General features: G+C 36.2%; 1 protein-coding gene across 2 annotated transcripts in view; it reads left to right on the forward strand.

Annotated features, from left to right (window-relative positions):
- Positions 1–1,116: 1,116 nt before the first annotated feature.
- SLC25A12 (solute carrier family 25 member 12) overlaps positions 1,117–23,377 on the forward strand; it is a 46,513-nt gene continuing 24,252 nt past the window's right edge. Inside the window, exons 1-6 of one of the 2 annotated variants that reach the window (XR_007204786.1) lie at positions 1,117–1,204; positions 1,721–1,774; positions 5,727–5,869; positions 10,645–10,760; positions 19,593–19,732; positions 22,228–22,374. Coding sequence is in view for 1 of the 2 variants with exons in the window: in XM_048309549.1 (XP_048165506.1) it covers positions 1,193–1,204; positions 1,721–1,774; positions 5,727–5,869; positions 10,645–10,760; positions 19,593–19,732; positions 22,228–22,374 (612 nt within the window). In the remaining variant the exon portion in view is untranslated. The remainder of the gene's footprint in view (positions 1,205–1,720; positions 1,775–5,726; positions 5,870–10,644; positions 10,761–19,592; positions 19,733–22,227; positions 22,375–23,377) is intronic. The other variant, XM_048309549.1, reaches the window with a different exon arrangement.

Raw genomic sequence — 23,377 nt, forward strand, 5'->3', positions numbered from 1 at the left:
CTTGTTTTGCTTTGTATGCGTGGCTTTTGCTTTCCCTATTAAACTGTATCTCAACCCACGAGTTTTCTACTTTTTACCCTTCCAATTCTCTTGCCAATCCTGCTGGTGGGGGAATGAGTGACTGGAGTGACTGCGTGGGGCTTGGCTGCTGGCTGGGGTTAAACCACGACACTGCAGCTAGCATATATATGTATGGATTTGCTGAACAAGATGCTTGAGTGGTCAGATGGTTACCAAATAAGATATCTAGCAAAACTTTTCCTGCTGTCAGCTGGGACATAGGCATATACGTAGTATGCGAACTCTAATTTATATGCAGAAGGTTCTTGTTGACATGTGACTGAAGAAAGTTGTACTCCAGAGAAGAGTTGTTTTAAACTTGAGTCTTTTAAACTTTTAAACTTGTTTCATGACTATCGTTATAAACTACCAGCTACTGTATTGTAGTTTAATATTTCACTGTGTTATTTGAGGAGTACCAGAATCTGCCCTTTCTATGTTTTCCAGTGGCATGTAATAAAAGACACTTCTTTGGGCCCTTGAAATAGCACAGCAAGACAAAACATGCAGTATTATTTAAGTCAGATTTTATAAGCACTTACTGTGACTGAACTGTTGAAACAAAGTATAAACTTACCCTTTCTTAAGGCTGTGACCTGCATGCTGTTAATTTTGAAGTATAAAGTATGTGTGTGCATATAAGACCCTGTCAGAAGTTACTGAATTCCAGCCAGATTTTGGCCCTATGGTTGTACGTTTGAAATACGGAGCTACAACCAATTTGCAGCCAAGCTGCCAGAACATCAGTCTATGAACAGTTTCGGCACTTGAAACCAACAGGTACAGCTTTGCTGACCGTCAGGGGCTGCATCTGTTACGCCAGAAATGAGATTCAGCAGCATTTTAAAAGGCTCAGTTTTGCACTGTGGAGGTGCTACCAGCAACCCCCCAACAAGAACCCACACCCGCGCCGCCGGTGTTCTGGAGGGGGGCGGACGCGGCCCCCACCCGGCGCTACCGGGCTGGGGCGGGGCGGGGCGGGGCGGGGCGGGGCGGGGCAGGGCAGGGCGCTCACCCCACAGCGCTGCGCTGAAGTGGTGGCTGCTGCTGCGGCGGCGCGGCGGGCGGGCGGCTCCTCCTCCTCCTCCTCCTCCTCCTCCTCCTCTTCCTCTTCTTCCTCGGCGGGCGCAGTATGGCGGTCAAGGTGACTCTCTGGCTCCGTCTCTGGTGGCAGGAGGAGCCGGGGGGATCCTGCGCGGGGCCGGGGGCAGGCGGGGGGAGGCGGCCGCCGCCGCTGCGGGATTCCCGCGGGGCCGGGGAATGGCGCCGACGGGGGCGGTGATGGCGGGGCGGCCCCGGGGGAGCGGCAGCGCAGCTCACGCTGCCCCGCCCGCCGGAGTGCCCCGGGGGGCGCGGGCCGGGGTCCCCGGGGCGGTGGTGGCGGTGGTGGCGGTGGTGGCGGTGGTGGCGGTGGTGGTTGTCGCGGTTGTCGCGTGGGGCCGGGGCGCCGCGCCTGTCGCAGGCAGCCCGGTGCTGACAGCTGTCACCGGCGCGGAACCCGGTGCCGTCCCGCGGCAGCACGGCGCGGTCATGGTTGAGGTTGGGCCTGCCGGTCTGACAGGAGACTCCCTAATGCAACCTTTGGCTGGCGCGGTGGGTTTTGTCTGCGGTCTTGACAGTAGCCCGACTAAGCGAACCATTAATTTGCTTGTGTTTACAGGTGCATTTAAGCAAAAGAGCGGATCCTGCTGAACTCCGAAATATTTTTTTGCAGGTAAAAAGATCTAATGTCATTTGAGTGACAGACTTCTGGTTTTTGCCCTTCCAGCAGTTTGCCATGGCATCAAACGCGTGGTGTGCTGGTGGGACACTTAAAAGTTCACTTTGCGGGCACAGTGTATTGAAGGGACTGTCAGGCGTTGAGGAGAAAACTGCTGCTGGCACAAATCGTGATAACCATTCCCAAATTATAATATTAAATAATTTTCTGAACTATTTTCTAGTTTTCTATAAAACAAATATTTATGACCAAGTACTGTTTTTTTTTTTTTTTTAATGCACCTTTGCAGAATCCAAAAAAATTCTTCTTCCATGACTGTATGTTTTGTCCTTAGGATTTATATGTGTTCTTATGAATGGAACCGCTGGCAATGTTTTTAGAACTTAAAATTAATTTCTCAAGATTTATATATTTTGTAATATTAACCTTTGCAGGGCCTTAGAATTAACATATATAAATAACGGTATGAAGGTTTTTCCACTCCTTAGTTCCAGTAAAGCATGATCAGAAAGGAAAATCCAGTCAATCCTAAAACTTTGATAATAGAGTTTGAATCAGGCATATGGAATAAGAAGAACAAGAACTATGTTTTAGGTCCATAGTTGGGCCACTGATATTTCAAAATGACTGAAATATCTTTTTTCCCCTAATGTTGAATGTTACACAGTATATTCAAGAAGCTTTTCTCTATTTAAAAAATAAAGAGTATAAAATTAGAGCTAATACTGTAAATAATAAAGTCCATTATTTAACTTTTTATATGTATCTTCTGGTTCTACTATACCATCTGACAATTTCCATATATGATAAGTAGTCAGAGACACCTTTTTGCCTGACAGAGAGGAGTTATATCCCAGCTATAATTTTGGTGGCCTTTTCTTTTTTGTGCTGGATTACACTGTAGCATTGCTGAAGTGCAGAAATTTAGAATGCTGGCATCAAACTGTGGAAGCTCAACATTTAGTTTCTAGTAAAAAATATTCCAACACATGTTTATTTTGATTGACATGGCATTCAGCTTTTGTAGATAAAGATTACAGTAGAGTATGTTAATAAAATTAGCAACATGAAAATATTATTTTAAATAATATATATTAATACAGTATAAAAACATGATTCTAGGACACCTTTTTCCAACTTTTTGCAAGATGCTTCTGCACATTTGGATGAAAATAAGTGAAATGAGGTGTCAAAATACTCTATTCAATTGTAAATGTGAACTCTTTATGATTCTTGACATCCAATCAGTAGAAGTTCTTGCTTCTGGAAATAAGCAGTTAAAGTCCTTGATAGTGGTCATACAGAGAACAGTGGAGAGGAAGAATATTGTACAGCTGGATGTTGAAATTTTTCTTTCTGACAGTACGTGTTTTATTGACCTAAAAAAGAGTCTGTCTTTGAAAAACGGCTTTTTGGTCTTCTCCATGTCTGTCTTGTTTTCTTCAAAGAAACATGCAAATGAAGTTGTGGATTGTTTTGTGCTGTGAGGAATGAAAAATATGAGAGCTGTCCTCTCTTCCTTTGACTATCTGAGATTCTGCAGCAAAAAAAAAAGCATAGAAAAAGAGTTTGTATTTCTTCTGCATTCTATTTGATCACAGTTGAATTTGAAATTGTATTTTTGTTTGATGGTTAGAAATCAAACTTAGTTGCAGGCTTTAAAACAAAAGAGAATCACTCCTTTCAGAACTAAGTTGTAGAAAGTCTTATTATGAAATACTGCAAACATCTAGGGGTCAGATGTGTTGTGCTCTTTGCTGAGAGTGCTGGCCTCTTCTGTGAGCTTCAGCTAAAGGTCGTGCATTCCTTCCTAAATTTGGCTTCCCTTGGAAACGGTTAGAAGGGAAGATTTGAACTGTAGGCCTTGTCACCATCCACCTTAATCACAGAGAGTGTACTTAAATTTCCTTCTGTTCATGCATGTCTCCTAATGTGATAGGTGCCCTCTGGCCATGCAGTTTATGTTGTATCTTAAAGGATAAACGATATATACCTTCCTCTTCAGTATTTCTGAAGTGTGCTATCTTCTTCTTCTAACTGTTTTAAACTGTTAAAAATACAAAGTTCGATTTGCATTAAAAAGATGTGCTATTTCTCTTAATCCTGGAACTACGAAATGCAGGCATTGAAATTTCTTGTCTGTGCACCATCAAATACGTTACCTCTTAGATGTTTGCTAACCACAGACTTCAGTAACATTCATAAAAGAACAAATTCCGTAACAGATTATCACAGAAGGATAAAAGAATTAGATGGAAAAACAGTTACCAGATTTCTTAGTGAACCTTCGTTCTTTTTCTTAGACAAGACACAGTCAGCTTTTGGAAAATATAGTTGAATTATTCCCTGCCTGTTGAATTAAAATGTAACCTGTTCAAGCAAGGTGGAGAAAGAAACAAAAAGAAATTCCCAAAGCATTGTTTCTGAAAGTGTGGTGATACCTAGCACCAGATTGTAAACTAGAGTAGGGGGTTTGTGTGTTTGTCTTATGTGAGGATGCTTTAAAAAAAAGTCTCATGGAAATTCATCAAGTGCTTACCTGAGACAATCTGTAAATGTATACTAAGAATTTTGTGTTATAAAGTAACAGAGTTCAACATTGAGAGGAACATAGATTTAATTGATGTGGTATGTTTTACATTCAAGTTATAATTTGAAATTGCTTATTTTGATCAAAGAGATTCTTGACTTAATTTATATGGTGAAAACATAGGACTAATGTATTTACATGCAGAGCTACTTTGTTAGGCTTTAATTTATTGACTTGCTGCCAAACTCTTCCAAAATGCCACGACCTTCTCATATGGAGCTCAATGATTATTTTTATCTCAAAATTTTTTTAACAAAACTTTGCCCAAACAGTTTTTATTGTGAAAGGTATTATTATGAATTATTATTTATGATAAACTCCAATAAACTGGTGTCTGGAGAAAAAAAAAAAAAGGTGTTTAGATTTTGACTGTCTTCGATACGCACTCTACTGTCATACAGTTGACTTCAGTGATTCTTGAAGATATGCTCCATACTCTGCATGTTTGGTGGTCCTTCATACATAATTTTCTTTGGATTTCATGTCTTGCAGCAGAACTGTGCTTTGGAAGGCATTTTTCAGTCACTTGTGTGTACAGCTGAGAAGAAAACCTTTCAGAGCTGATTCAAGGAAGCCACAATTTCATTGTGCTGTCATACTGGCAGGAATGCTGAATTAAGGGATTCCTGTCCATTGCTTTGTGTTCCTGTTTTAGTGAAAATAGTCTTATTTTAGTTCTCCATAAATTCAGTAATCTTGTTTACAGTGCAGTCTTGCAAACAGCTGTCATCACAGCTATAGGGTGGAAGAGGGAGAGCTGATGAGGTGCTGTGAGGGGCTGATACTGTGGAAGAGATACACGAGATGGTGAAGCAAGCACTGTCTGTGTGTGTGAATTTTTCCTTAAAAACATTAATTTAAGGATAAAAATTACTCTGAACATTTATTTCTCACAAAAAGAGAAAAGAAGTAATATATATTTTCCAAAATAGTCATAATAAAGATCAGGAACAATTATTCAGAAGATACCTGCTACTAGAAATTGTAAGAAAATTTATGAGCTGTGGTTTCAGTGTAGCTACAAATGGAACGCTACAGCATGGTTGTAAGTTTTATAAATTTTTGCAATTACCTGACAGTTTCTGAAATATGTAATTGTCTTTTAATTAGAAGATACTGGTCATTATGTGAACATATCTATTGTACAGGGGAATCTGACTGTTGTTAGTATAAAACTAGTACAGTAACACTCTTAGTTTAATCTAGCCCTTTAATTTCAGAGCAGTTACGTGCAGACAGTTGTGCACCATTTTAAGTTATATTCAGTAAAGATACTAATTTGGTAATTGCCAATAATTAGCATCTAAATGGATTAATTTTTGTTTGTGTTCCTTTGGTTTTTTATTTTTACTCTAGTATGCAAGTGTTGAGAAAGATGGTGAACATTACATGACCCCAGAGGATTTTGTGCAAAAATACCTAGGACTTCATACAGATCCGCATCACAATCCTAAAACAGTGCAGCTGTTGGCTGGAGTGGCAGATCAAACTAAGGATGGGTGAGAATTTTGCTTTCCATTTGAAACTTGTAGTGCATAGGTAAATGTGTGAGTGCATGAGTTTGATAACTTCATCTTCTAAAATACATTATTGATTTTATTACACTTTAGGTTTATTTAAATGAGAAGTTTTTTTCACAAGTACAATAGACTATACATTTTTGAAAACAGAGAAAAAATGGCAGTGTTTGACATGGGGTTTTTTTTAAGTTAAGATTTATTTTGATGATATTTTGTTAAATTCTACAAAAGCTGAGGAAGTTGAATGGCAGGTAAGTTTAGTGTAGTAGGGTTGCCTTGGAGAAGTTCTTTTCTGTGTGTCCGCATCCATCTTTAGGTACTGTTTAGAGTCTTCAGTACCTGTAATTAAACATGAAAATATGGAAGAGCTTTTTTATTTCTGTAGTGTGCAATTCAAATCAAACCACTGAGGTCTTTTTTAAAGTGCTGACTTAGAGACAGTAGTGACTCTGTGGAGGAAGAAGTTGTTTGCCTAATCAAGATCAGGTCACACTGCATAAAGCTTTTCCAGCTCCTGCTTGCTTTTAGACAGTTCTCTGAAACTAATTTACAAAATGTCTGCTCCGCTGAGGTAGTGCCCTCTAACTCATTTGTCTTCCAAGGAGCCTTTTCTTCTGCTGTATGTAGGATTCTAGTTTTGGCCTTGGATTGTAGTAGGAGGCATGGACATTGTTAAAGTAAAGTGAGAAGGTTAAGATGGATCAGAGAAGAGGTCAAGAATGCAGAAGTGAGTAGTTACTTTGTAGAGAAGAAAATGCTGTTAAAATACAATACATTTGTAAATATAAAAATGTAACTTATTTTAAATTGACAGCTCCTTAACTTCCTTGGTTACTTAAATTTTGTTTTTGTTCTCCTGCATTCTGCTCTAGAACATTTTATTAGTTTGCTTAGTATCTTGAGCAGCTTGCACAGTATCTGTGCTGTAGAAATGAAATTGTATGTGCTGTATACTTCTTACTCTAAATGACAAATATAGGATCTCCTGTTTGATGTAATGCTACATGATTTTTCATAAGGCTGCAGCACTTTGATAATATATTTGATTATACATACATTTGATAAATTTAAGTAACCTGTCTCTGTTTCCAATACATGGCTGCAGTTTGTTGCTTTATTATGGATTGAAGAGGTAATTTTGTATGCATCTGTTCAAATAATAGTTTAATTGATAAAGTAAACCAACATGCTTAGCATCTTGTTTCTCTGAAAGCTGTTGGTTATCTTTTATGGTATGCATTTCTTCAGAAAAAGTCTTACAAAAGGGTCTTTCTTACAGTAGGAAATCATTTGTTTTACTGCTACAACAGAACTTTCAGGCATTGCTTTTTGTTACCTTCCCTGTGAATAAGATTTTTGTTTTTTTTGTTTATTGCTTTTTTAAAAATCTGGGTAATATTTGAAGCGAGATAATCAAGTATGGGTAAGTGTGCTTTATCACCTTCTTTATGGGATGAGTGGGATTTTTATTTGGCACAACCATATAGTTCGAAGTGTATAATGCTTAATTGTTTGAATACTTCTCTGAAACTTTTTTCTAAATGTTTTAATCTATATTTATATTTAATCTATATTTAATCTGAAGAATTTATTATAGCTCCATTATCATCATCATTTTTTTTATATTCACATTCTTTTATTTGTAGTGATCTGTAATATATCAAAATCCAGACTCTAATAGCATGAATAATTATTGTAGTCTTCAACTGAATTCCAGGATGCATTGCATCTTTCCAAGGACTTAAGGTTACTTTATGAAGTCCAAGGAAGTATCAGTAGTCCTGTTCCATGCGTATACCTGTACATTAAACGACAGCCCAATGTCATGCAGCAAGTCATTGAGAAGCTTTGGGTTCTGTTAGAAAATTTCATTCCTGTATCTGCTATCATATTCTCTTAAGGCCTTGCTTGCCCTTGAAATAAATACTCAGAGGGTTGGTGGCTGCTTCCATTGTTAATATTTTTTTATTTCTTTTAGGTTTAAGTTTGGCACTTTACAGAAACAGCACATTTTGGAACTGGCTCTGTATAGGCATGTGTTTAAAAAAACCATGTTTTTACTTTTTTTCTAATGGTAACTTGATCCTTACTTAACTGTTCCAGAGAACTATTGCCTTCTCCCATTACTGCTGTACACGAGTGGTTTGCTTTAGTGGAACTCGGTAAAGTAGTTCTTAAAACAGATGACTGTTCACTTCCAAAATGTTTATTCCTCATTGTTACAAGTGCATATTCTTGTGCATAAAGAAATTTATGTGATGACCTCTAAATTAGAATTTGGTTTAAACTTGCCTGTTACCTATTTAGTACAATAGGATTTCACTGATGCTGAAAGCACTCCTGTGTCTTCAGGTGCAGGCACTGATTTTGAAATTAGGATAAATACCCTCTCTGAAGAATATACTTACTTATATATTTATATGTGTGTGTGTGTGTGTGTATATATATATATATATGCCAAAACTAGGTAAAAGATTTTCTTACCCCTTTGAACATCAAAATTTCACAGTAGTAATTCAAAATTCTTCATTTTAACTGATTGTTTCTGGGTATTCTTTTTATCATCACATCGTTCTTAAATCTGGAAATGTGTTCTTAAGTGAAGTCCCCAAGAAAGAATTGATATTTCATATAATGGAGAGTCACAACAGAGCTATACATAATGTCTAAAAAGCTATGTTGTGTGGGAAAAAATGAGAAAAGTAGTAGAAAAAAGGAAAGAGAAGAATTGCAAACACGTGGGTTACTTTGTATGCTTTTGAAAGGTAGCAGTACAGAAGAAATCAGAGGAAAAGAATTTTTTTTAAATGTTACAGAGAAAATGAAAAGTGAGTGATTTGATACTGTTATGTACTCTGTAATGCAGTGGGTTCACAGGATGATACTTGAGTACTGAGTGATTGGGTGGGAAGCTCCATCATTCTGTTTAATCCAGCTCCTGTTACGTCCGCCCTAATGGCTAATGGAGGATCACAGAGGATATCCCTGCTCTTAGGCATTGGGAGTTGAGTATGTGGAAAGGAAGTTGAATGTGTCTATCTCCTTTTGCTGTAGGCACTGTTATAGTGAGACTTCTGAAGACATCTTTGAGGTTCAGGCATCTATGAATGCATTCTCCAGAGATCAGCACTTGATCTTGTCAGTTATGAAGCTTCCTGGTTAGGAATCAATTTGTTTCAGCTTTATGCTTGTGTGTAAGGTATATTTTGAAATGATAGTATTTACAATTATTTTAAAGGAACATTTATTTCTTGGATACGAACCTTTTATTTATCAAGATCATCCTTTGGATGGAATTGACTTTGCATGTGAAGAACCATTCTCATATCTCTGATTTTTGTGGCTTAAATATGATAATTTTGTATTTTCCATATCTTAATTATTTTCAAAGTCATTAGGTTTTTCTGTATTTCCTGTGCAGTGCGTATATACAAGAATGTTAACATATTTAACCTCTTTAAAGTATCTCAATTCTGCTTCATGTGTACTTTGACAGGGAAAAACTAGATAAAGTAATAATAGTGTGAATACTGTGATTTTTCTTTTTTTTTCTTGCAGGGAACAAAATTTATACTTGGCTCTTTAGCAGTAAGCAGTAATGTTTGAAGTAATCACTATGAGCTAATGATTTCGTATGATGAGTACTAAGTTCACATCAATTATGTACATTTTCTAGGTAAAGTTCTAGGAAACAGCGATATTCTCTGCTTTAACAGCATTTACTGATATATGGTAAATTTTTTGTTGAATATAAAAAATGTAATTGAAATTCTTATTCCCATTGATTATTTAATGCTAAAATATATATCCTGTCATCTGTCCTGTTATTTTCTTGTGCCAGCATTATCCTTTATCTGCTCTTAGCTTCAGGTTTATCTTTCTGCAGCTGTTCATACATACAACATTAGGATCCCTTCTAAAGGTTTTTTTTTTGTGTTGGTCAGAATAAGCAGAATTCCTCTAGAAAAGCTACTTATTATTATCCTAGTAAGTTATCTATGCATACATTCAAGTTTGAGTTTATACATTGGTGACAAGGACTTGGATTTACTAGTGCATCCTGAGTTGTGCATAATGACTGTCTTGCATACACAGCTCAGAATCTTGTGATCTGCTGTTACACTCAAATCCTTCCTTGCCTTGTCATGTCTGTCCTTGAGTCCAAATATATTTATGTTCCTTCTTTATTGGCCCCGAGTATATGACTTGGCGGTTCATATCACATTTGAAGTGTAATATCCTTTCCATATGCATAGTAAAGTATAACTTTTTCTGAACCTGTTTGTTTTTTATGAATGTTATGTATTGTTTTAAAGAAATGTATGTTTTATAGTGTATTCCTGTACTTGCATTACAGTACCTTAGTAGAAATACATATGTAATACAATGACAGACCTGTAAATTTCATGGTGTTATAATTTTTGTGGTGTTTTTATGTCTTAATTTTTAAATGCTGTCTGATTACACTTATAATTACAAGTAATAACTTGTAGGTGTTCAGTGAGAATTGATTGTATTTTGGTGTTGATGGATAGGAAGAATTCCGTCGCTTCATAGAGGAATAAACTGAGTTGCATAAATGTTAACTACTTGAATGTAACATACTTTTCAGTCCCTAGAGTGTTAATTATTTTAAGTTAGAATTTTATTTAATATTTGGATCAAACTTTTTTCTAGAGTATCAAATGCAAATTATCATTGGTATTATGAACAATTTAAAAAAATCTTTATAACTTTTCCGTTTTCCTTTCTAGGTTAATTTCCTTCCAAGAATTTTTGGCATTTGAATCTGTTTTGTGTACTCCAGATGCAATATTCGTTGTTGCTTTTCAGTTATTTGACAAGAATGGCAGTGGAGAAGTAACATTTGGTAAGAATACCTAAAGAAAAACAGTTTAAGAAAGTGATTATTATAATATCTGTCATAATAATGGTTCATGATGACAGGTGCATAGAAATGCATTTTGTGCAGTACTGTACTTTTTTCCTAAGACTCTGCATGAGTAGAACTTTTTTTTTCTCTCTCAATTCAAGCTTAAGAAGTATACAGAGACAAAATACATTTTTCTCTGTCTTCTTGAATCAAGATTTTTCATTTTCCTGAAGTAGTAAATACCATGATGTTCAGTGTCATCCTAAGTAAAATTCAATACCCTGGATTTCAAACTCCTTCAACACTGAGGGAGTTTTAAGATATGTTCTGGATCTCCACATATCTTTGAATAATTGTCATTTCATACAGTAAGAGCTCAATACAGAAATTAAGGAGGTCTAATAATTTGATTTCCTGTGGTAGTGTTCCTTCTTGAGGAGCAAATCTTACTTTAATGTTATGAGTGTAACTTACAACTAGATCATATATTTGCAAAATTAGGAAGAAAGTCTGGCCTTTGGTTTTGTTACCTAATCACGTGAGTTAGTAATCAGACTAAATTCTCTAGGCTAACTATACTGCTTTATGATATTGCTAAATAACTGTTGCTAACATTGCAGTTCAAGGAGGACTAGGCTTTATTTTTAAAGCTTCATGTTTATGAAAATCAGATAAATCAATGGTAAGAATTTTAATAATATGAAATGAGAATTAAATGTTATTTCTATCCAAAAGAATAAAGCACTCAATAAAGAAAATACAAACTATGCTTGCATTTGTAACCAATTGCTGTTTGTACTCTTTCATTCTTATGACAATTACTGTAACTTGTTGGGGAAAAAAAAGCAAATGTCTTTTTATGGAAACGAACTGTTTGACTTAGGATGCCTGTCAATTTACATCATTAACTGAAGAGTCAGGTACTAAGCAATTTGGATGCACAACATCTTGAAAAGAAAATATTTTAGAATTTAAATAAAAGTGAAGTCAGTAAATGCAGTCATTAGGAATTGGACAAACCACTACAATCAGCATGACCGTGTTAACGATGGTTTATTTAATAATCTTACAAAATGGAGGTTTGAACTTGGTAGCTCTCATGAGCACACGTGAAACAGCTGGTTCCGTAATTGAACAAAAAGCCATTTCAGATTATATACAAATTCCTCAATCAGACTGAGGATTGTTATTTTTATATAATTAAAGTCTAAAAGAAAACACAAATGAGAAATTGTAAAGTAGAAAATTGGTGGTTTTCTCTGTATCTTTCTTGCTGAATTTTTTTGTAAGGCTGATAAATCTTGAAAAGGAAATTCTTGAGGGAATTTTAAATTTACTATTGGTTTCTTGGGGTGTTTTTGCAAAATTAATTATATTGCAATTTAACATTGTTATTAACATAACATGGTACATATTTTTTGTGCTACTGTTCCCACATTTAGTGCTGTTTTTTTATCTTGGCTTGTTTGTTTGTTTGTAACATGGGCTACTTATTTTTACTTAATACGCATATAATACATATTAATACAACTGTGAAAAATGTTAATGATGATACATGACATCTTCAGAATTTGGTAACCCTGCAGTCAGTTTCCAAGTCAGTCTTACAGCTGTTCTGTAAATGAGACCTGCACTCTTTCATTTTCATGCCACAGAAGCAGAAAGGCACAGAGTTTAGTTTCATGTAAAAACAGGACAAAATAGAAACACAAGTTTTAGAGTTAAAAGTTTTAGTAAATTATTAGAAAGATGCTGAAATGGTGCTAAGTTTAGCCAGTTGGTGTGAGAATCACTATCAGACAAGTTAGGTTTTTTATAGACTCTGTAATGTATCCAGTCTGAGGTAAACCGTGTTGGTTATGGGAGCAAACATGAGTCAAGATTCTCTAGCTCAGATGAAACGCTCTGTGGATGTGATTGCATTGATGCCAAAGCTATCTCAAACCAGTAAGTCTTGCCAGAAGCAACATGGATTTACTGAGGTTTTCTGCACTGTGCATCCAAAGCAAGGGACAGAATCAACTTGGGTCTGTTAGACCAGTAACTTGAACCAACACTGGTTGTGAGATAATGTGTTCTCAAAAAATATTCTCATCTACTCAAGTTTTCAATTATCTGGGGGAAGTTAAGTATGCTTGTTGAATTTCAGAACTGTCGCTGTTTTTGGAAGCAAGCTGCTCTAGTTGGGTTCACTTCTGTTTAGGATTTATTTACTGACATGATTTTGAACCATTCTCAAGCACTTCAGCATTTTGCAGTCCTCTCGAGTCTCTTAAAATACTTAGCTTCCAGCTCTCCAGTGATGAAACTATTAATTGTGTCACAGAAGAACTGTCTTAGAAGACGACTTCAGGAACTATTTTGTAGAAATACTTGTATGCTAAGCTAATCAGTGTCTTTGCAATATCAGATGTTGAAACATGAAACCTTCTATCACTTTAATGTCATCTACTACTTTCTTACTGCTTTGGGACACTTATCCAGGAGCTTTGGACATGCAGAAATCCTGTATGAATGACTGCCATAAATGTGTAGTTGGTATTCTGCAACGTTTGTAAAGTAGGCCCATGTTAGAACATGAAACTGGACCTACTTTGTTTGAGCAAACTGCACAGCATGCTCAATACTCACTACGTGTTTCAGCTGCACTGGACTTGCTGTCAGCTTGGTGAATAAAAAGCAGTAAAATGACTATTTTCGTAACCTATTGATATGGTTGTAGTTTAAATAAGTTTTTAATCATGGAGAAATAGAGAAAAAGTATATATTCCTAATCAAGTGCTCCTACATCTTCATAAATGCTTCCTAGGTGAATATTTTATGCAAAATGTGTTGCTGCTGGGCCCATACAATACCGCATTATCCATAAAATATTTAAATGCTAGCAGCTAAAGCTGATGAAGACAAGTGATCTTTTTTCAGGTTGTTGTCTGTAGCCAGAGAAGACTGACAAGCGCTGTGCTCTTTTGATTGTGGGATGTATTGACTGTGCTACTTAACATGAGTGAAATATTCAAAAACACTCCATAAAATTAATACTATTCTACTTAGGAATATTATTTTTATTTCTGTTCTGTGCAGATCTTTTGACCTGAATTCGGGTTAAAGCAAACCTGAATATTAAATCTGCTCAAGCTATTAGTTTTTTTCCGATGTCAAAGCAGATAATCCTTACTGTGTTTTGAAAGGTGAAGTCTGTGATTATCTGCGAAACTTCTCTGAAAAATAGGTTGTCTAACTGGGAGTAAAAGGATTCTTTGTAATTTATCTCTCTGGCACACCACACAACGATCTGGATTGCATCACTTTTAATTGGAATATACAGTTTCAAGGCATTTTCCAGCTGTTCTTCCTGGTAGAGTCACCACAAAGAAAGCCATTCTCTGATAAACTGGAGAGTTTCAGAGATGCTTTTTCAGTTAAATACACTTGCTGATATGGATAGAAAGATAGAGCTAAATATGTTTGCGATTCTTCTGTATTCAGAATTATTTTGGAGATAATTGGAAAATATTTATGGAACTGAACTTAAGGCTTTTAAAAACATCCTGTGCTCAAAATCTAATTACAATTATTTTGCAGAGTATAACAGCATCTTCTTCAAAGGCATTGGGGGAAGGAAGGTGATCAGATGCCTCCTAATGCAACTATGTGAAAATTGTACAATATTGGTGAATTGAAATAATAAATAACGATTTAATAGTTTCAGAATTTGAGTATACAAGGATACTGAAGTTTTGACCAGTCTGTTTTCTTAGACAAATTTTAATCTGATAGAGAAAGTTCAGGTTTCCCTTAATCAGGACATAGAGTTTGAGAACACTGGAAGAAGATGAGCAAGAACAAAAGAAAGGAGTTGTATTATACAAGCTAGTGCTTTGCTTATGAGTATTACTTTTCAGAAAACAGAGAGCACTTCTAGTACTCACTTAGTACTTCACCATTTATAAAAGGGCAGCTGGATTGAAAATGCTAGGATTTGGATTTAATCTGAAAAGTTCTGCTTTCTAAAATGGTATTGGCAACCATAAAGACTGGAAACCTTTTAAAATGTAAACAGAAAAGTACTCATAATCACATGACTACAGATGTGAGGATATGAGGGAAAAATCCATGTTTTCATCAACTGTGCTGTAAACCAGAACTGCTATTTTTTTTGGCCTCCTGTGAGCTGTACATTAGTTGCCTGTTTTCAAAGCGTCTTTTGCTTAACACATGCAAGTAACATAGGAAACATCACTGTTAGGACTTCCTTTTTTCCTTTTTTTTTGTTTTGTGTTGTATAATTCTTTTCAGGCTTAAACTATAGTTCTAAATACTTGTGAGCAATGCAGAATGGGATGGGACCCCCTCCTCTTAATAATGATAATGATAATTTTTTTTCAAACCATGCTTCAACAAGTGGGAACAGAAAAGGAGAGCTTCATGTTAAAATTATATGTATTGACAATTTAATGTGGCTGTCATTCATCTTTCAATAGAATCACTAATCTTTTTAAAATAAGAGTAGAAATAAAATGTAACTATATCTAGTTAAAATTTCTCACATAAAAGTAATTATTGTATTACATTTGGATTACCCAATATACTTCTGTGGCATCAGGTGCTACAAAAATATCTTTCTGCCTTTAACTGTGGTTCCTTATTTTGTGCTTCAAAGTGAAAACATACTGTTAGCAGAAGTAGTGAAAAATAGCAACATGTAAATGTTAAAATTAATTATGTACCTTAGGCCTGAATTATGCACAAATTGGACAGTGGATTACTGAGTAGACAGATTTTAAAAAACCCAAAACAACCTTGTTAAACAACAAATCTTTACCATACTTATGCTGCTGCTTAAAACTTAACACTTTTGTATTTTTGTGCCCCTAACAAGTGTGATTGCTTTTTTATCACTGGTGCATGGGAATGGCAAACTGTTAACAGGTTGATGGCACTAGAACTGTATGAGCTTTCCACTCTGCTTCTTGGGGAGCTGATAAGTCAAAATAAATAATAGGTACTGCCTCAAGGTTTACTTGGAGTATTGAGCTCACCCCCACAATGGGCCACCAACGAGACATCATAGTGTTTATAATTTAAAGTATTCTTCCTCCGTATATGACATTGATTATTGCCTAGAATCTTTGGGGTTTTGTATCGTTTTTCTGAGCCTGATAGGTAACAGTGCTTGATGGAAGTTGAGCCAGTCATGTGTGTGCTGCCTGCAGATAGCTGCTCCAGGCATCTATAATTTGTTTAAAATGATTGGGTGGGGAAATGCTGAAGCAATCTTGAGAGAATGTGTGTCGCCTTGGAGGTAATGTACTAGTACACTAGAGTAGTAGGTTTATTGTTCCTGGGGCTCATGGTAAGTTGAGTATGTCATCAGGCTGCTGACTTGTATGCCTATCTGAAAAGAAAATGCATTACTATAAGCCTGGAAAGAAAGTTATCGGCTCAGTAGGAAAGAATTCCACCGCAGAAAGGTGAGCAAAGAGTAGAAGACATTAGTAAATGAGCAACATGTATTGACAGGGACATTGAATGCATTCTGTAAAATGTCAAACTAAAATGAAAGGCTTGAAAAATAATTTGCTGTTTGCCCCCTGCAGAATAGCTCTGTTGGAAATTTGAAACACGTGTGGTTTATCTTAATTTAGAAGCATTACTAGGTTTTGACTGAGGAAGAGGAAAAAAAAAAAAAGGCAAAGCCAGCATCTGTACCTTAATGTTGCCTATTTTCTTTGTTGTCAGTGCTTTGCTTCTACTGTGAAAAAAAAAATTAAAAATTAAACATTTGATGATAATTCAGTGGTGAAAGTGTAGCTGATGATCACGTTGTGTATAATTTCTGCAATGTTTGCATTGGCTGTTTGCTGCTTCTCATCATAAGTTACTGGCTGTGGCGATGGCTGTTTCCGTTAATATAATAGAAGAGCCAACAGAGTTGGATTATAAAGGTATTGTTGATATATTGTGAAGAAAGCACCCCTGCTCTTGGGTAGATGTACTAAGTTTTAGCACCTACCAAGAGGCGCGTGAGAATCTCAGGTGGCTTTGGAAAATTGTATTTAATGTTTCCATGGGTTTGACTGGGGCAGTTACTTTACTGTGAGGGTGGTGAGGCACTGGCATAGGTTTCCCAGAGAAGCTGTGGATGCCCCATCCCTGGAAGTGCTCGAGGTCAGGTTAGATGGAGCTCTGAGCAACCTGGTCTAGTGGAAGGTGTCCCTGCCCATGTCGGGGGGACTGGAACTAGGGGATCTTTAAGGTTCCTTCTGACTCAAACCATTCTGTGGTTTGGTGATTTTTCAGAACTAGTGCACAGTTTTGCCTCTGTACCCCAAGCGTTTCATAAACCAAGCCAACATGGAATTAATTGTTACGTACAAGAGCATATGTTCAAACTGAGACTATTGTAATATATGCAGAATACGTTACTGCATGTGAGAGGGATTGCCTGGGAAAGAGAAATGGATAAGGCACCTCAATTTTCAGAGAAGCAACAAGCTAGTTTGGATACCATTTATTAAAGCTAGTTAGGCATTTCTGGAATTCATCAAGTACCAATACTCAACTATTGAATATAAATTTATTAATTAATTTAACTATTATTTTTATGTGCTGAAGAATCTTGAGATATGTTGATGAGTAGTTGTAAATGTTTTTATGAAGAAAAAGATTGAGGGTAGGAAATTGATTGTTTTTGAAGTATATACAGTTAAATGCTTGAGAGTTATGAGAACATCGGGCTTAAGTCTCACGAAAAACAAGTGAAAAATATGTCTCTGTGAACATGGATGGATAAGAAAATAAAATTTCTAAAGAAAAAAGGTACTGTTTTTACCTTTCTCTAAGGTTAAGAGAAGCAACTACTGGAAACAAGTGAAAATATGATTTAAATTTTCTGGCTGCTTCAACACATTCTTTTCTAAGTTTTCATTAGGGGAGCTCAGTGTGCATTAGATGTCAGTTTTACATATATGTAGGTAGTAGCCAGTTGGCACCCTTGTTTGTACATTAGTAGCCAAGCCAATAGATCCAGTGAAGCAGGCCTGTCTTCTGCTCTGTTCACAGTTCCTTGCCATTTTTCAGGCTCCATAATGACCTGCACTGACCTGTTTGTGTTTGTAGTACATGGAGACTCTAGCTTGGCCAAAAGCTGCAGTGAATTAGTGGTGAGTAGGGAATTGAAACGTGCATACCTTGATTCCTTGATCTGCAACAGTGATGTAAAACTCTATTGCAGAGGGAATTTCCAAAGGAAGTATGGCAAAATAAAATAGTTGAGCACTATGTGTTTGGCGCTTTCTCTCTTTTTTTCTTAACCCTCACCTTGGATATTGATACTGATGAGTAGGTATGAGTAGACAGTTACAAACAGTCAGAGTAGTTTTTAGGTTTCTTATTGACCCTAACAAATCCTTTAGCCTACCTTGCAGTGGAAACTGGTTTAAACTGTAGGGTTTTGACTCTTGTGTTTGACCTTTATGTAAGGGTTAAATCACTGGCCATAATCTGCCATTTGAATATGTAATCTCAGTCTAACTGTGAAGGAAGTGATCTAACCAAAGAATCCTGCTTTGTGCACCCCTGTTTTGACACATACATTCTGGACATTTCCCTTTCTTTCCTCACTGAGAAGATAAAACCATACAGTGGATTTCCTAGATTTGATCTAGAACTAGTAGAAAGACTATAGAATTGAAACAATTAATGAATCAAATAGTCCTTTAGCATAGAAAAAGCATACATTTACTTCAAGTAAATAGGTCTTGGTAGAGTTATCAAATGATAATTAAGGTTCTTCTCATTGCGTTTTGTCTTTCAGCAAAACTGTTTAAACATAGAAAAGAAGAGGCGTGTTATCAGCTAAAACATTTTGTATTTAGTCTTAAATTTAAGCTCTGTGCCACATTTTATTTTGGTTGTTAGCAGATTCTAGGTTGATAAACCACTTCAGGTACTGTGAGGGCAATTTTCAAAAGTGTTCCTGTGGTATGGGTAGATGTCCTGTTATACAGTTCATGTGTTTGATAATCTGCACAAAAAACAGGCTTGTTTTGCACCATGGCAATGCTGTGTATGAATAATGCATGCTGTTTTTCAGATGAGGTTTTTGACTGAATTCAGATGATATGTTTAGCATTGAGATTTCAATTGTACAGTATACATGTGGAGAATTCCATAATCTGAAATGGCAGGTTTTTTCTTTACTTTATTTAAAAGAGAACATCTCTATCTTCACTTATCTTAAAACATTTTAATAACTGAGACTACCAATTATGTTTTATAGGATTTGATTTTTGTGCTAAGGCCTTATCAAAAGCATCTAATAACGTGCTTTCTGCTGAGTTAATGATATGTTTTAGATGTCATTTCTTATACCTATCTTCAATAGCCATATTCAGACAGTGTGACTGTAATAATCAAGTTTCAATCAAACCATACCTAGTATGACAAATATTGCCTGAGATTGTAGTGCAGGTATTCGAGCTCTTGATAAAGGGCTTAATTTGACTCCTGGCAGAGACAGAGAACCACTATTGATTTTTATATCAGAATGCAAAATAGCTTTTATTTGTCATGTATGAGGGAAATTGCTTCTTAATTAAAACTAAATAAAACACTCACTCCAAGGTTTTATGCAATAATACAAAAAGTATCATGTCGTGTCTCAAATGTGTTCTTTTACAGGTCTGTAAAGGTTCGGTTAGCAATTATTCTTAACAAGCTAAAACACTTCTTAAACAGCTGCTGAAATCTTAACTTTTGTATCCTTCCTGGAATGTTTGTAGATTTACTGTACCCCAGGGCTCACCTCTTGTTTTTCCCTCCCCAAAGCAAATGTCAAAGAAATATTTGAACAAACTGTTACTCATCTTCAAATCCCGTTCAACTGGGACTGTGAGTTTATTCGACTGCATTTTGGACATAACAGGAAGAAGCATCTTAACTATTCAGAGTTCACTCAGTTTCTTCAGGTCAGTTGTTAACCTTGTTCCAAAGTTGGAACTGAGATTCATTTAACTTTTAATAATACACTAATACCATTTAAAATTTTGAGTTTGTTCTGGTAGTGATAATCCTTATCTGATACTAATCCTGACAGTTAATGATGAACTGTTATTTCTCTCTACCAGTTTTGTAAGCAGTGTGTACTCAATGTGCTTTAACTTGAATACCATCCTTTAAAAGAATGGGACAAAACACACTGTTTATGAAGTTAACCATTTTACTGATCGTTGTTAAACTGGGTTGAGGGTCTACTTTTTCTGTCATAGGCATTTAATAGCAAAACTAAACTCTACGAGAGAAAGTTAGCGTCCTTAATATAGCCAGTTGTTACTGATGATAAAAACTCCCCTATAGAGGTTTTAGGTTATGTAACATTTCTTTTAGTTTTATAAACATTCTAATACTTACCACTTTTTTTCTCTCACTGGCATGCATGCTACCACACATATACTGGGAGTTCAGTCTTAAATGCAGCCAGCTTGCGGGAGATAAATCTGATTTCCTGAGATGTTGCTGAACTACCCTTTAGGAATTGGGCTTTAAAGAATTTCACTTGTTGAACTGCGCTTTATGCTAAGACAAAAAGTTACAGTTAAAACATGTTATGAATTGAACATTATACTAGAAGGAAGAAGAGGAAAATGTCATCTAGAAAGGATAGAGAAAGAGCAAAGTAGCAGAAATTTACACTGTAGCTCATGGAAAAGAAGTTCACAGAGTTGTTGGTAATGGCACTGAATTCCATAAATTAACATACAGTGACCACCTTGTGATGTAACTTACAATTGCCTGTCTAGTAGACGTGAAGAAAAATAGATTATGCACTTCTAGAGCTCCCTTCATGCAATAAAAGTTTTGTATGTAGTGTCTTAAAAGTAAGGAGTGATAGATGTGCTTTGACGTAATCTGTAATTACTGTCCAAGATAAAAATACCTCATAGGATCACAGAATATTTTGGGTTGTAAGGGACCTTTAAAGGTCATCTAGTCCAACCCCCCTGAAATCCGCAGGGATGTCTTCAACTAGATCAGGTTGCTCAGAGCTCTGTTCAACCTGACCTTGAGTGTTTCTAGGAATGAAGCATTTACCACCTCTCTGGGCAACCTGTTGCATTGCTTTACCATCCTCATTTGGTTTAAAATCATTACCCCTTGTCCTGTCACAGCAGGCCCTACTAAAAACCCTTGTTGCCATCTTTCTTACAAGCCGCCTGTAAGTATTGAAAGGCTGCAATAAGGTCTCCCAGGAGCCTTCTGTTTTCTTTTCCTCTCCAGGCCAAACAGCCCCAGCTCCGAGCCTTTTCTCATAGTGGAGGTGCTGCAGTCCGCTGTCATTTTTATGGCCCTCCTCTGCACCTGCTTCCAAAATGGTTTGTTGGGAACTCAGAGCAGAGTGATAAATATCTATTCTGGGTTTATGATTTTTTTCCCCAAGATACTGCCATGTAAGATACAGTAGCTTCTTATTGTCATCATATGATAAAAACCCTTAGTAGGGCAGACTGGTATGGGTTGCAGTAATTTCAGTATGTACACAAACTGGATATTTTTATGCTTCCTTTTAGATACAATTGTTTTTCTCATTTGGTCTAACGCCATCTTTTAGGGTTGGAGACTTGGATCAGAGCAAGTTTGTTGTACCCTGATCTAGAAAACCTTGATCATGAGGTTATGAGAGCTGAGAAATTACTGTAAAGGTGATAGAAGCTAGATGGTTTGCCCTCTTCTTATTGTCTGTCAGAATGTGGTTATTTTTTTCGCAGCTTCTAGAGGTCTGAATGACAGCTGAATGTGCTTTATTGTTTGCTTGAATAAAAGGAAACAACTTTTTCTGGACATAGAATTTACAACTATCATTATTATCTTGAGGTTAGGTTACCACAGTGATCTTTGTATGAAGGTTTTTACAGTCTGTATAGGAGTTTTAAATTGTCTGAAATGAGTGACGATTTGTGACATTATGGGAGATAGCTGTTTGGGGCAATCTAAATCCATATTATATCATTTTCACTGTCCTCCTGTTTATTTTCAAGTACTTTCCAATGAGTTAGTATATAATAGCCCAGTCATACTTCATCTTGGATGTGTGAGAGATCAGCTCACTTTGCATCTTCAAGATCAGTATTAGAAGTTTTTCTAGCAGTTAAGTATTTAATTAGGAATAGATAGCAGGCAGGACATGGGTGTGTGAAGTTCATTTCTCAAATGATTTAGTGAAAGTGCATATTTCCTTACAGTTAAATTGAGGCTTTTCTTTGACAGAGGAATGAATCTGTGGATAGAATCAGTATGCAGACTTCTTATTTTAGTTGAGCTGGCCTTGAAGTTTTAAACTGTAGTTGTGCTATTGTCTATGTGCCCAGACCTAATGGAGCATAAGAATATGAAATTAGTGAAAGTTTTGTGAACAATGAGTTGCAGAATTTGCTTCTAATCTGGTATCTCTGAATATTCATTCTAGGAGCTGCAGTCAGAACATGCAAGACAAGCCTTTGCATTGAAGGACAAAAATAAAAGTGGTCTGATAACTGGGCTGGACTTCAATGAAATCATGGTTACCATTCGCTCCCATATGCTAACTCCGTTTGTAGAAGAAAATTTAGTTTCAGTAAGTGTTAACCAAAAGTGCCTTGAATTCAGTGTTTAGTAGCTGTGATGTTTGAAGATAGTACTGCTTCTCTCTGACTTTGTCTTCTACTTGTTTATCACTCACTGCCTTGGTGCTGGAGTATCAGCTTTGTAATAAAGTGGACAGGGGAAACATAGCAGCATTCCTTGGCTGCAGTAGTGAAAAGGTTGGCAATCTGGTTTACATGTCTAAAGTGCCATTGGAAGCAGTTTGAGTTAGTCTGCTTTACTTTTCACTAGAGCAGGGCAAATGACTTGGTACAGGAGGAATCATAGAATTGTAGAACCATGAAGGAAAAGACCCTTAAAATCACCAAATCCAATGGAAGTCATCTAGGGCAAAAGCATCCAGTTTTTATATTTCTGTATATGACATCTCAGGAGCTGGAGACTACTTACAGTTTTGTCCTTTTATGTACTCTTGCATTCTTTTCTTTTTCAGATCAGAATTTGGAAAATCAGTATGTAGATTCTAGAGGTAGAATGGTTACAGCTCTGATAGTTTGGCAAGATCTGTAGGTAAAGTAATGACATACAAGTTATAATCTGAAAATATGTAGTATGAAAATTACATAAGAATGAAATTTATATAAAAGATCAAGTAATAATTTTTATCTTACTATCTTACCTATAAATCTTGCCTTGTCTTACTCATAAGGCATACTATCTTCCATAAAATTTATAGTATCTACTAACTTTGGACTTTGAAGTAAATGGTCATTGGTGTATGTGATGCAAGAAGTCAGTCCCTTTATCTAAAGGAATTTGCATTTGCATGCATTTCTGTTTTAGAAAATTACTCAGTGACACTTTTAATGTGTCTATCAGATAACCTGAATAATAATCTACTTATATGATTATTTCCTAATCGTTTCCTAGTGTTTAATCCTTACCACAAAAATAGTATCCTGTCTAATAATTCTCCCCTCATGTTTCTATTAAAAATATCTTAAAAGTTACAGGAATAGAAAGATATCTTTAAT

This window comes from Corvus hawaiiensis, chromosome 7, assembly GCF_020740725.1.
Source record: "Corvus hawaiiensis isolate bCorHaw1 chromosome 7, bCorHaw1.pri.cur, whole genome shotgun sequence".
NCBI lineage: Eukaryota > Metazoa > Chordata > Aves > Passeriformes > Corvidae > Corvus > Corvus hawaiiensis.